Here is a 14,699-nt window from a genome sequence, read left to right on the forward strand (position 1 = left end):
GCCATTGGACTAGAGCATAGATTCATACACAGAAGACTCAGCAGAAAAGGTTATAGTTACAGAACTTGCATTATGTTACTGAGCTCTTTGACATAGAAGTGATTTATACATGAAATACATGCCTGTGTAGAAAGTCCAGGCAAGGCCAAGGCGCCACATAACCACATTTAAGCTTTCAAAATTCATTTTAAATGATGCATGGACATTCTGCAGTCCCTTTGCACTGGGGTGCATTTCACCTTCACTTTCTCTTGATAAATGTTACTGCTCTTGCAACTAGTGAATGATAGTTGTTTCACAGAAAGTAACTAGATGTCAGGTTTAATGCTAAAATACTATAGGCAACAGGTATTTTAGAGTGTCAGTCCAATTCTGAGGCCAATTTGCGGCAAAAGTCCTTCTGTAACAGATTTCTGTTGTGTTAGGCACCCTTATTTTCCAGCAAGTTAGCTATACAAACCTAATTACAAACCTAATTACAATCTCATATATAAAAATGGCTATTTTTTGTTTGCTTTTGCAAGTGGCAATTGTTATTCTCATTACTTGTTTCAAATGTTTGTCATGCACCTTTATCACAGCAATATGGTTATAGTCCACTGCCAGCATAGTGAAGATTTCTGTGTTCCTTTGCTCTGGGCTAAATCTTCTCCTCCCCTAACGAAAGATTCTTCATTGCCCTTAGACTGGAGCCTACATTCTCAGTTTAATGCCAATTATAATTTGAACTCATTTGGGGGTTGTATGTACTGTTTCTTGCACAGTTGCTTCTGTTTGTTGTTTCTATCCACTGGGATAGAAACTTCCGTGAACAGGAACACGGATTCTTCTTCTGTCCATCCTTCAGTGCCCAGAACAAATAATATATTCAGTTTCTGTGCTCAGCTGAAGAATGATTATTTATGTAGAGGACAGCAGCAGCAGTTGCTATCCTGCAACATGGTGATAAAGAGCAAAGGTCGTCTGAGATTATTCGGTTGTGTAGGTGGAACTGGATGAAGACAAAATAATTAATTCAAAGTATATTTGTTCTTATCTTTGGGGTAGCAAATTCAGATCTTCCTCAACAGCAGGATAGGTCCTGGGCTCTGGTATTTAGGGACAGAAGATGGTACTGCTGCTGGATGAGGCACTGGAGCAAACTCTGGGAAGGAACAGGAGCCTGGAAGGTCTCAGTTGGGTGGGTAGGAGCCAGGTAGGAAATGGGGCTGGTAGTGTTCCAAGCGGAGAAATGATTTCACAGGCTGCAAATGAGGCTCAGGGTCTCTCCCCCTCTCTCCTCTGCTGTTCTTTCACCCCAGCCTGCTCTCAGGGTGTGGATCCCTTTTTCCCACCCTGCTTCCGTTTGTCAGGTAGAGGACTGCGACCCCCATCACCATGCCGCGTCCCAGCTCTCTGTGCCCTCCTGGGGAGCTGTTGCTCCTGCTCCTTCCTGCACAGAGACAAGAGACGTGTCTTCCTGCAGCCCCTGGACTGCTGCTGGGTGTCAGATCCCCGTAGCTCCTGCCGTGCCAAGAGAGAGGGAGTGGAAGGGCAAACAGGTGAAAGAGAAGGCAAGATAGGGGCTGAAAAGCCAAATTGCTGCTCCTACTGCTGTGGAGGTATGAGGCAGGTAAGGGTGGCAACTGCTGCTGTGGGATGAGTGCACCATCTCCCGGTGGTATCATCAGTAACTCTACTTCGTACTCAAAGAAGAGAAGCACTTTTGCCAGCCTGAGCAATCTGCTGCCGTGGATTGCCTCTTCCATGGCTGAACTAGAAATCAGTTACTCACACAGCTGTGCCACTTTCCTGCCTGCCTGCCTGCAGCAGGAACAGCTGAAGGGCTGGCTGTTTGCTCACATGCATGAGATTTCTTTTTTTATATTTATTTCATTATGACTTTTTTCTACTATGACATATTTGGAAATAGCTGGCAAGATTTCCTAATTAAGTCTGCATCTGTGTTATTAATGGATGTTCCAGTGAAGAAAGGGAAATACTTATATGGCGTGTTCTGATTTGCGATGATGAAAACCACAATTTTTAAGCCTAATAACAAATTGCTCTTAGGGCAAACTGGAAGTTACATCTGTGAGTCGTGATGCTGAAATCTCATGCCCGTCGTCCTCCTCTGAGACTGAGGAAGGGGCAGCCTGTCAGAGGACCATCATTGAATATGTGTCCCTTTCTGTTTCATGTACAGTGCTCTGCTAACTGCAACGGTGGTTTCAAGACCCGAGATGTTCACTGCGTGGATGTTCGTGAGAAGCGAGTTCTTAGGCCTTTTCATTGCCAATTACTTGGATATAAACCACAACTCAACACTAGCTGTAATGTGGAGCCTTGTTTGCAGTGGCAGGTGGAGCCCTGGAATGAGGTATTGTCCTTTGAAAGAAGCTTTTTGGAATGAGCAATTAGCTGTCAGATAACAGTGACTGTTGCGTCTGATGCTGTCCCTCAAAGGAGGACACACAGCTGTGACTAATCGCAGCCTCTGCGGTCCCTGCCTGTGGTTAGAGCAAAAATTACTATAGATAAAGACCTGCCAGGATTATTCCTAGGATTGCATATGATATACAGCTAGGGCTGTGAATAACCATACCCTGAAACAGAGTAGCAAACAGCCTTGAATAACAAGTGGATTTGTCTCAGGTATCCTGCTGGATCAGTAAATGAGATTCATTCAGACTGATCCCTTTTGCTGCCAGTTTTTACGTTGCTTTCTTGTTATGACCAATTTAGAATTTTCTTAAATTCCTAATTTTCCTTTACACTTTTGGGCTGGAATTTTATGGGGCCAGACATGAGATTAATTTGATTTGTGGGTCACTTTGTGACATATATCAGGACCAGCAGACTTTCATAGGCATCCAGGCACATATTTATTTCAGCTGGAGCACGTGGTATGATGATTCCATTTTAATGTTTGCTCCCACTAAGAAGAACTCTGGAGAAAGTGCCACACTGCTTGCTGCACTGTGGACCTGATGCTTATGGATTTTAATGGAAGGTGATCACATTGCTTCCTTACAGGCCACTGACAAACCACACTTAAAATAAGAAATAGGAGACCTCATCCTGTGTGCAGGATGCAGGTTTCCTGTCAGATCAGTCAGCAAAGGTTGAATGATAAAAGACTGGCCAAATGATTCCACCGTTTGGTCTTTTGCCACTTAAAATATCTTCTAAAAGCTCCTGGCCATCCCTGGCAGTTGTCCTCATGTTGAGGATACTGGATAGAATTGGATTGAAAAGGAACATTTATCAGAAGTCAGCTCTGATCCTGTGTCTGTCCATAGGGTTGCAATTCCACGTAGAACAGCAGCAATGCGTTACCCAAAGTATATCTGGCCCCTTACTGCATATGAGTGCACCAAACCTTTTGTGCATTTCAAGCAGGCTGTACTGCAGACCTGGTGAATAATAGTATTCAGTTGAGCAATGATAATAAAACAGGGACAAAAGAATGCTTAAAAAGAATCTGGGTCACTGTTTTTGTGTGATGCTTTTTTGTGCCGTGCTGTAGATAATATATTGAATGCATTGGGTGAATATTAATGCCCCCAACTGCCTTATAAAAATGAGATGTTGCATCTCATGACTTGTACTGTCTTCTATAAATATTACAGATTGAACCTGCAGACGTGTGACCTGCATATTCATTTTTGTTGGAGAAGCTGTTGCTGCCAGTAGTGTTGCATCAGCTGCTGTGGCCAATCTCTGTGCTGTCCTGTTTTATATTCATTCACACAAGGCAGGAACAGTTTTCTCTGTAGTATTTTGGACTGATAACAGCTTCTTTCTTGCCTTTATTCAAGCAAATGATGAAATAAATGTGTCAGTGCAGAGCTTATCTTCACATCTGGACTGTCAGACCTGGTGTGCAAGCTGGCCTGTACATCTCCTAAATCACATGAATGAATGACACGCTTCCTGTGACCTGTGGTTCCTCATTTCTAAGCAAAGAGCATTTCCTACTGTCTTTACTCTCTGTTTCTGGGTTGTGTTGCTCATTCCAACCTGCCCCCTGATGGTTTGTGCACCTCTTTTGTTAGTGTTCGAGAACATGTGGTGGTGGCCAGCAAAAGCGGCGCGTCTATTGCCCAGAAGAAGGCTACTGTGGCTGGACAGAAAGGCCTAATGCCACTGCATCATGCAACACGCAACCTTGTACACAGTGGATTAACCAGACGTGGGGCTCGGTAGGATTCAATTCTTTGGTTTGGGGATTTTTTTTTATTTTTTTTTTTAATAGGGTGAAAATATACCAGCTCTACTCAGGAAAACCACCTTCTGGCATTCAGCTAGCTTATCTGCAGGCCTCAGAAGCTGTAGATTGCTAAATCCATTCTTACATTAAATCATGAGCTGGTCGTATTAGATCATATTTAAATTGTTGCTGTTAGTTAAAGAGTAAAGGTCAAGTTAAAGTGAGGAGGGATCAAGCAGACAGTTAATTGTGAACCTCAGTGCCTCTGGCAAGTTTAGTTTCTAATGCACAGCTGAAGCTGTGATGGGAGATCCTTTAAAAATATCGACCAGACATTTCAGATAGCTTGTCTCAGTTCCTTCAGGTGGTAGACATGATAGCTTTTACTTTTAGTTGCCTCATTATATAGTGTTGGAGGGAGGGTTTTTTTGTTCTTTTTTTTTTTTTTTTAACTCTTTTAATGGAAAAGGACAAATTATCACTGACATTCTTTCCTTATTCATTTGAAATTTTCCACTGAAAAAGGCTGCCTTGGTAGTAAATTCAGCCACGTTCTGTTAGGCATAGAGCCAGGTAACATTTCAAGAGGATGACAGGACAGAGCATCTTGAGAGAGGGAGGGAAAAAGCCTGAATTTTTAAGCGCAAGCCTGGCTGAGTCTTTCCAAGTACAATCAGGCTTTTTGATTTCTTTGTGCTTTTGAAGCATTTCCAAACAATCAAACATTTTACTATTCTAGACTTTTTTTTTTTTTGGTAGCCCTGAAAGCAAACTTGTGGAATATTGGAGTTGCCCACGCAACCAGACATCCTGAATTTTGACCAGCAGCCCTCTACCTTGGCTTCTGGAAATCTAGTTGAAAAATACAGGATGTGCGTGTGGGGAACCTTCTAGTTCTGCAATACATCTTTAACTATAAAGAAACTGGTTTATCTAATAAATCTTTCCCTCCAGTTTCCTTAATAAACCTACTCATACATACATTTTATTACATATTTTAAACATTAATCTGAAGTTGCAACAATAATACCTAAGATCTTAGCTATACATACTTCACACCAACAGTATTGTGCCTTATGCACAGAGATATACACTAGAGAAAGGATGATTTGAGGAAAAGATAGAGAGGTACCAGTCTTGTCTTTCCTTGCACTTCATTAGCTGATATTCTGTACTTGTTTAAGTGTTTATCTCACTGGCTACTATGTATTTGAAGACAATAAGAATGTAAAAATCACTGGAATTCTCATAAACTCTGTGATGTATGAAGAATTAAGTAAATTTTCAGAATAGTACAGGAACATGCTGTGAAAATCTTTCTTTATGGCCATCTGTGTATGGCCAGAACAAGCAGCTGGCAGTTGTTTCCCTGTCATAAGGAAAGGGTAATCACAGTGTAAATATCATCAAAGAAAAAACATCATCTCACTGGGGTTTTTTTTAAAACTGTTTAAGACAGCCAGTGAAAAAATGCAGGAAATGAAAAATGTCAGCTTGGAATACTGATCTGGATTATTGCTTTCTTACGCTGTAGGATTTGCATTTCAGATCCGCCTTCTCCTCTGGAGAAAGCAGTTCTCCCACCCTGGCTACACATGCCAAAATGCTGTATTTGTACTATTTACCTCTCCACTGTATCCTCTCAAGCCTGGCCACGATGCTCCATGGAGGTGTCCAGCTGGGAATGCAATGCACACCATACTTTTGTGCTATTGGTTGTGAATCATATGGCATTTTTAGCTTCCCATTGTTTTACAGCTCAAATATTGGCATATTAAACAATTCCAGTTTAAAAGACTTATATATATGTTAAAATGACTCTCTTTCAGTGCACTGTTTCTTGTGGAGGAGGCATTCAGCAAAGAACAGTGAAGTGCATGAATACAGAAAGCAATGAAACTGAAGATCACAGTATGTGTGCGGATAAGCCCAAGCCAACGGAGTACCAGAAATGCAATACACAAGAGTGCGGGAAAAGTACAGGTATGACAATACACCTCGGGCAGGCAGTTTCCAAAGAGCTCATCATTTGTGCTGAGGGTCCTGCAAAAGCCTGATGCTGACCTAGCCTGTTGGCTTGCTGGGAACACTACAGGCTCAAAAATTACATGTTAGCATAACCTGCTACAGCTCAGCCTTACTATTGGCAGGGTCATATTGCCATGTTCTCCCTCCCCACCAGCAATGTGTTGTCATGATGGGGAATACAGTTCTCTGAGCGTGCGTCCCTAAATTTCTGATGCTACAAAATGGATGTTTCTGTTTGCATGGACCTATTAGTTAACTCACAGCCTGTTTTGGGCTGTGAAGGAAGGGTTGCGAAAGGACATGCTGTAACTTGGAAGCCCGTTTCTTGGCAGGGCAGAGTGGCTGTGCTTGTATGCAGCTGTATTCTTGAAGCTATGAGTGCACAAGTCAGCAGACTGTGCTTGATTTGACGGAGGCAATGGAGGGCTCAAAGCATGTCTAAAAATATTGCTGTTAGAAGGCAGTAGCAAGTATCTCAGAGGTTGTTTTTCCCTTGGAAGAGGGGAGGCAGCTGTTTTTGAAGTAGAAACCCAACAACCGTAGAATAAGACTGTGCCGTGATGGAGGCCAAGTCCAAGCAGATGCTATTTCTTAAGACAGATCCCCCAATAGGAACTGCAGATTCTGGGCGGAGAGTACAAGCAAGCAAAGTGGAAAATACAATGTAAGTAAAATGTGTCTAGCAGTGAACACAGACACAGTCTGTCTCTTGACACTATGAATTCAAGTGTCCCACAGCGTGAGACTGTCCCCGAAATGAAGAAGTGGAGGGAAGAAAGCTCTTCTTGCAGCTCGGGTGTCCTGCTGCTCTCTTCTTCAAGGGACCAGGGGTGCCGTTAAATAGATGGTAATTTTCCAGAGAAGTTGTTTGCAGATGAGTATTTTTATCCTGTTCATGATGACTATAAAGTGGAGGTAAACCAAAAGTTCTGTAGTCTGTGTACTGCAGTACAACAGGTAGCCTATGGTAAGCACAACACCAGCTCAGAGACTTTCTGGAAGAGCCTTAAAAGGCCTTTTGGAGGAGGATTCTTCCCTCCTAGCTGGTCAACAGTGTGGGTCCAGCAGGGCAATAAGACAAGAGGTTGACTCCTCGGGCAGTGCAGATCTGGCATACACTAGAGAGTGCTATGGGTCACCCATCCTGCTGTTCGAAGATCTTTAGCGCATGTTTTGTCCTAGAGTTGAATTGCTCTGTTTCTCTCCTGTCCCTCTTATGTTCAGGACAGCACATGCTCAGATAAACAGCACCTACACAGATCTGTTAATAGTTACCTCTGTGAATAAAAGCTCAAGGGGCCAATAAAACATAAGAAATGCCCACTGGGCAGACCAATGGTCCATGCAGCCCAGTATTCTGTCTCCAGCAAAGGCATTAGGAGATGCTGCTTAGGGAGGACGCAGGAGCTTAGTTGCTTCCTGTGATTCATTTCCCTTGTGTTCCTCCAGCATCCCCAACTGTCGAGTTAGGGCTGTTAAAAGCACCCCAACCCGGTTCTTTCAGTTTACATTTATGGAACTTTTTCCAAGAATTTGTTGCATCCCTTTTTGACCCTGCAATTGTGTCTGCTTCCGTCACCTCCTCTGGCTGCAAGTTCCAGAAATTCACAGCCTGCTGTGTAAAGAAGTGCTTTTATCTGTTTTTAAACCCCCTTTTTGCTAGCTTCATTGAATTGCTGTATTTCTATTGTTGAAGGATTTGCTGAACAACAGCCCTGCGTTCAGCTAACCCACCACCTTCCTGCTTTTGCAAACCTCGATCATGTCCCTTCTCAACCATCTCTTCTCCCAGCTGAGGACCCCCAATATTTTTACGCCTGACTAAATCTGACGCACTTCACTTTATTAAAGCTACTACAGACCTATCAGCACCATAATACAGATGTTACCAGTCCCTGGCCTGTTCTGGTGCTGCAGTGAAGTGGAGTCAAGCTCAACACGTAGTTGCACATGCCTTGTTTGTGCCCTCCCTGCTTGCCCTGCACTGCTCTGCAGCCCTCAGCCAGCCCCCATGGGCTGGTCTCCAATGCGCTGGTACGAGAACACCAGAGTACCGGACACAGAAATCATTGTTACTGGAATCTTTCTGGCAGTTCTTAAAAGCAGAAACATTAAACTGAAAAACACAGATCAGCTACGTCTGCTGCAAAAGTAAACGCTCACTGAATAATAAAAAGTGCTGTATTTTCCAAGACAGAAGGTCATGTGAAGTTTAATAGGATCTTTTCACTTAGGAGTGCCAAAACTTCAGGGGGATCAAGCTGAAAACTAATACAAAGGAAGAGAAAGCCATCATAAAGATGAGCCTCAACAGACATGACTGTCCAGAATAAAGCAATTGAAATTCTAGAAATACAGAAAATTTTTTAGCAAAATATAGCTAATTCTTCTCATCTTCTCCACCACAGGCCTATCCTGCAGCAAAGACCAGCTGTCAGTTCATTTCTGCCAGAGGCTGAAAAGCATTGGCAAATGCTTGGTGCCGTCAATACAGACTCAGTGCTGCTTCACATGTAGCCATCCCCGAATTCGTAACAAAGCAAGATATTGGAGTCAGCGAGGCCTCAAACAGCAGCATTACTCTAAATCTAGAAGAAAATCACCTCAAAGCCAAGAAACTAACAACCAACCTGTTCAGCACTAGCTGTTTTTTCTATAGTTAATTTAAACAGGGCTTCTGTTTACAGTCTTTATGTTTCTTTTTCTTTTGAACCATCCAATGTAAATGGAATTCTGTGATCCAAACACATCCCTTAGGGTTATCAATCCTAATTTACTCCTCCAAATTTTTCCTTTAATGGTCCAAAATTTGTAACATAACTTGACATGTACCAGCAGTTAGTACTTCTTAGGTATGCATAGAGGCTAGAGACAAGCTTGCAAGAATTGTGTTTTTTTTTTAAATGAATGTTTAATTTGTGCTTTCTTCCATCTCTTTTCTGAAACCCCCTTGAAACGGCAGCACCATGTACCCAAGAGCACTCAGTGAAGGCGGCTGGCTGGGCAGGCCCAGGACTGCCCTGTGTGTGCAGCACTCTGGACCAGCTCCCTCTGTGCTCGCTCACTTTTCTTTTTTTGAAGGAATCAAGGTGAAGTGGCAGTGTTTCTCTAAACTGTTTGCTCACTTCTGTCCTGATAATCTAAATTTACAGGCGGAATTTTATAACTGATCATGATATGTAGGCCAAATCTAAACACTGTGTTTTTTTAAAAGGAAAATTGTTCACTTAATACTTGACTGAACCTCTAAAGGATACCTCAGAAATATCCAGTCCTGGCCAGTTTTCTCCTGCTGTAAATGTCTTGCTCCAACCTAAAGCCCCACCAAATCTGGAATGTTAAGTTCCAAATACGTTTTAAGTAGTCAAGAAGCAGCATTTCATGGTACTGTAAAAGCAAAGCTATTTGCATCTACCCCATTACCAGATAGGTTGTAATTCACACTGATATTCCATGGTGGAGCAATTATTTAATGCAGTATCTACGAGTAGAGTCTAAGCTCACATCTGCAACATTACTCAATCGTTTCACTCCCAGCAAACCTTTCCCCCAGTGCAAATCTTTGACCTTAATGAGGGTGAGGGCACCTGGGATAGGAGTTTGAGACCTGAAGTATCTGCCTAGCTCTGGGCCTCAATCATTAGGAGAATATTAGCCAGACAGTAGATCTGTTTTGCTGTTGAAGAAAATGGCAGAACAACCTTTAAGGAGACCAGACTGGACCCTTTGAAGCGTAGCTGGGCATTTCAAAAGAGCTGGACTGACTCTGACATTCAGATTCCATTGAAACTCAATAGGAGTTGGACACGTTGGTCCTTGTGCTCTTTTGAAAATCTCAGATTTACTCTGTAGCTACCTGACAATTTGAGGTTGTAATACAGGGAGATGACACATTTTACACAACGTAGAGTGAGACACATAGCCATGAACGTGTCACTATGGATACAGAGCTAGATTAGCAGTAGTTTTCTTTCTAGACAGACCTTTATGAAAGTTAATGGAAATGTTTGGGCCTGGCTATAATGTATTAATCTAATGAAGGCCACAAGTCTAACTGTCCTTTTTCATAGACAGGTTTGAGACCTTTGGCTAAGGGTTCACTTCTTCACTTGAAGTCTCTGGGAGTTCAGGATATGCAGCATGGTAAGGTTAGACTTATTAACCTCTGTGATGGCAATGTAACCTCAGTTATAGGTGCTGATAAAACTTAAAATCCACTGTTAAAAATATGGTGCTAGTACAATAGATGTGGAGGGTGGCTTACAGCGGCGCGTGTGCATGCATGTGTGCGCACATAGCCTATATGCACATACAACATAATACATATCTATGGTGTTGCTGGCCAATGCCAGACATACTGCTTTTTAAGTATTACAGTATGCTTACATCCTTCTGAAGTCCTGAATGGTTGGTAACCCTCTGAGCAATAGGAACCAGTTCAGTTTTTCTTCCACTGACCCTAGCAATATTGAATTATGTTATGGGGCAGAGGTGTACGTACCATCTGTGATTCGGGAAGCATTTGGCCAGGGTTTGGCCTCAGGCTCCAATGTGTTGAGCAGAGCCTGTACAGCTAAGTCCGAAGCTGTTCTCTGATGGCCAAACAACCTAAGCTGGTGGACAGTGCAAATGCATCCGATGCGCCCAGAGATGTCTGTTAGGATTTGGGCACGACAATGTTAGATTCACTTTGGAGTGAGCATCTTCTGTGCTCAGAGGTACCTGCAACATTTATCCACAGAGAGCAGTAGAAGTGGGCCATAGGGCATGTAGGCTAATGAGCAAGGAGTTGACTCAGTGAATACAGTGCAGGTGGAAGGAAAAGTGCCTGGGGGGATGTGCCTTCCAGTCTTCCTTACAGCTTGCATGGAGTAAAACCATTTCTGGCTTCATTGTTTTCTTCAGGGAGCTGCAATTTCATTTGAAATTGAGAAAAGTGAATTAAGTGATACCGTGAACATTTATCAAAATGATCTTTCTACCCAGGGAAGTACAGTCATCACTGTTGCTCAGTTTAAAACTTTAGGGAAAAGACTGTGACAATAGTAGGAACTTTTTTAACAAAGCGGTGCTACTGCAGTATTTTACATGGGTTTTTACATTGCATTCATCAGCCTAGTATCTCCTCTATGCCAATGTTATTTGCAGTCATCTCTTCCATCCATTTAGCAAAATTCCTTTCTTATGATATCACTCTTCTCAAGTAAAGGTGGATCTGTGTTCCTAACCCAGATGGTCACTATTTTCAAAAGTGAATAGAGAGTTAAGTCCAGAAGCATAATATCATTATATTATCATATTAGCCTGAGACACATCAGCTTCTTCAAGTGGCTCAGGAAAAATGTTTATTTGGCACATTCACTGCTTGTTCTAACATTTCAAATTTTAAAAAGCAAACTATGACAACTTCTTTGTTAAAGCTTCAATAAATGGCATTGCTTATGTCTGATGTCTCTGGTATTTTATGTTTCTAGCTCAAGAAGATTCATAAGATGGATCAGTGAGGGGAAAAAACTCAGAAAATGTCTTTCTGTGTTTTTTGTATAATTGTTACAGAATTTGTAATGTTAGGAGAAGCCTTGTCATTGAGGTATTTTAATGCTTCATATTCCAACACAAAAGAGATCATTAAAAAGGGACTGGAGAAAACGTAGTGCAATAAAACTTGGTGCTAAGTAAAAATATACAACATTACTAAGATTATTTAGTTATTTCATATGAAATAGATGCTGTCTTACCACTACCAGTCCAATTAGATGTGCCTTACCTCTTTGCCACCAGGTGTATGCATGCTTATTATGGGGAGTATTTGTTTTGCCAGAGAGCTATATAAAACATTCCCTCCCTCCCCCCCTAAAAAAATTATTTTCAATATTCAAGTTTTACGGATATTCTCCACTGCTCATGCTGTCCTGCCTAGCAGTTTAATCAGCTAACTTGGTTCCTTGACATGCAGGCTAGGGACAGAAGCATCACTGTTAGGCTGATCTGCTTGGGTGGAGGGCGTGAACGTTTTGCACTCAGTTACTGAACTCCACGCACACATCTGTGGATTCAGCCTCCTAACACCCCACGCACACCGGGAATTTGCTGCTTCGTGTGTCACAAACCAGGTAGGGATGTCCAGCCCACAGGTGCAGCATCCTGCGCAGGTGGTCCAAGGGAGAGGAATGAATTGAATGAATCGAGGAGTGAGTCGAAGCTCTTCCATCTTGCAGGGTTCATTAAGCATTTGCGGGGCGACATGCTGCACAGCACGCAGCCTTCTGCTGTCTGTTGTAGTGTGCGAGGAGAAGTGGTGATTTGGCTCACGGTGCTCCTTGGTCTGGCCAAGCTCGCAGCACCCAGTAAAGGAACTGCCTTTTGGCTGCCTAGCCTGTAATGAAACCAGCATGTAGGTAAAACCTTGTGCTTATGGTTCCAGTGAATCCCTCTGATTTTAATAGTAATAAGGTCCTGAGAGTGTGGGTGGATTTGGGCGATCAGTTGCCCATTTTTCCCCATGACCTCTGTAGAAAAGTGGTTGTCGGTAGATGCTGCACTGGTAACTGGTGTTTTCTGAAAATACGTGAGGAATGCTTGATATTACCCAGACTAAAATAGCATTAGGTGTACGCAGCAAGAGAGGTAGGCATGCAGGGATAGCTACAGGGGGAATTTGTATGCATTTCATAAATAATCACTAACTGATCATCTGCTAATTGTTACATATGCAGTCTCCATCTGTCCATTGCATCAGTTGTTTTAGGGCTCTTTGAGATCCAAGGCACTGCTCAGGAAGACCCTAACTCTCACACCTAATGACACAACTCTGCATCATACGTGCCTCAAAACGTCAGGTGTCTGACTCGCCACATGCTGGCAGCGGGCTGTGGGGCATTTTCCTTCTCTAAGCCTTTTCTAAGGCTGCTGACTGCAAGGGTGAATGCGGTTTGCAGCACCTAGTGACTATTTACACCTACCAGACCAGCAGCCTTGCTGTCACCCAACTCTGGGTAAGCCAAGGGCCAGATGAGTGTCCTTACCATCAAACTGTGGGGAAAGGAATAATTTCTTCAGTTAAATTTCACATAGGGTCTGATCTAGTGTTCTGCAACCCTAGTGGACCAGAAAGGGGAACACGTAGCTGTGGATCTTATTAGTCCCTAAATGTGAAAATAGTTAGCTTGTGCTATCAAGGCGTAAGCACAACTAGACCTATTCAGGAAGAGATTTCTAGGTTTCTGGGTTTCTAGGTTTTCAGGGTTTCTGCCAGCCGGAGCATACTCGCATGATGTTAGGATGAGGTGAGAGAGAAGCAGGGATTTGAGAACTAGCATTCCAGACAGAGAAGCTTGAAGTAGCAGCTCTGGTGGATGAATTCTGTGGACACAGAAACACAGTTCATTGTAAATAACATGTCAAACTGCTTGCGGATGTTGAGATAGAAAGGCTTCTACATAAGCTCAAATATACAAGCAATCTCAGTCCTAGGGGTTTCAGAAACATGGTAGAAATGCTGGTTCTGGTTCCACAGGCAGCTGAACCTCTCTAACATCTCTCCACTGTGGAAAGAGCTCTCCACCATGAAAAGATCTCTCCACCCTCACCCCATGCCCACTTGGGCCATCCCACCCCTCCCTCAGGTGTCACTTTTGAGCTGGTTCGGCTCGCTAACCCAGCAGAAAAAGAACCATTTTTTGTGGCTGTGTTAGTTTGCTGTCCTTCTAGTGATTTAACGTGTCCTTTTGGAGAGATCAGAGACTTCTCAGGTAGGTGAAGCAGCGAGCAGACATAGCCCAGAAAAGGACCTCTTTTGGGGGAAAAGGAGCTGTGCAGCAGTGTCAAACTCTCCTGGTGGTGCCCAGCTCAGGGGGCCCAGCGATCTCCTAGGGAGAACCCAGCCTGCCCGGCCTCCATCTCTGCCAACACCCTCCATCGCAGGGGTGTTAATGATCCGCCAGGCACAGGGCAAGAGAGAGCTGAGGCTGCAAAGATACCACCTTTCTGGAAAATCCTACATTAAAAGGGAGCACAGAAGAAGTGCTTGGAGAAACTTTGGCTGCAGGTAAGAAATTGCTATTCAGTCCCAATACAAAGCTAGGACAAGGTTTAGAAGTATGGCATTTGATAAGGGTGTTTTTTTAAAGTAAATGTCTGTGTTGCTGCTCTGTTCTTGGGCTCCGGGTTTGATGGTCTATAACACAATAGGCTATACAAAGCAAGGAAAAGTACTGACAAAAGGGTAAGGATGCTGGATGCCTGTAATAAATCCTTAGCTGGAGCGGGAGAATGACACCTCAGCGTTCACCAGCAATTATTAAGTGTTAGGGACTATAAAACTACAACATGAAACATAAATCTAAGCTAGTCCGGGAAACTGAATTGTTGGCATCTTCTGGCTAACAAAGCAAAACTGAACAGTGGGGAGATATACTGGTGTCTAAATAAGCTAATAATTCAGCCTGATAACTATGCTAAAATAGAGCAGCTATAGTGC

General features: G+C 43.0%; 1 protein-coding gene across 4 annotated transcripts in view; it reads left to right on the plus strand.

Annotated features, from left to right (window-relative positions):
* ADAMTS12 (ADAM metallopeptidase with thrombospondin type 1 motif 12) overlaps positions 1–11,669 on the plus strand; it is a 170,971-nt gene extending 159,302 nt beyond the window's left edge. The window contains exons 20-23 of one of the 4 annotated variants that reach the window (XM_067315167.1): positions 2,186–2,359; positions 4,038–4,202; positions 6,022–6,175; positions 8,629–11,669. In XM_067315167.1, coding sequence (XP_067171268.1) covers positions 2,186–2,359; positions 4,038–4,202; positions 6,022–6,175; positions 8,629–8,864 — 729 coding nt within the window. In that variant the 3' untranslated portion in view covers positions 8,865–11,669. Of the gene's footprint in view, positions 1–2,185; positions 2,360–3,611; positions 4,003–4,037; positions 4,203–6,021; positions 6,176–8,628 lie in introns of those variants that run through there. The other 3 variants (XM_067315168.1, XM_067315169.1, XM_067315171.1) reach the window with 3 other exon arrangements.
* The last annotated feature ends 3,030 nt before the right edge of the window (positions 11,670–14,699 follow it).

This window comes from Apteryx mantelli, chromosome Z, assembly GCF_036417845.1.
Source record: "Apteryx mantelli isolate bAptMan1 chromosome Z, bAptMan1.hap1, whole genome shotgun sequence".
Classification (NCBI taxonomy): domain Eukaryota; kingdom Metazoa; phylum Chordata; class Aves; order Apterygiformes; family Apterygidae; genus Apteryx; species Apteryx mantelli.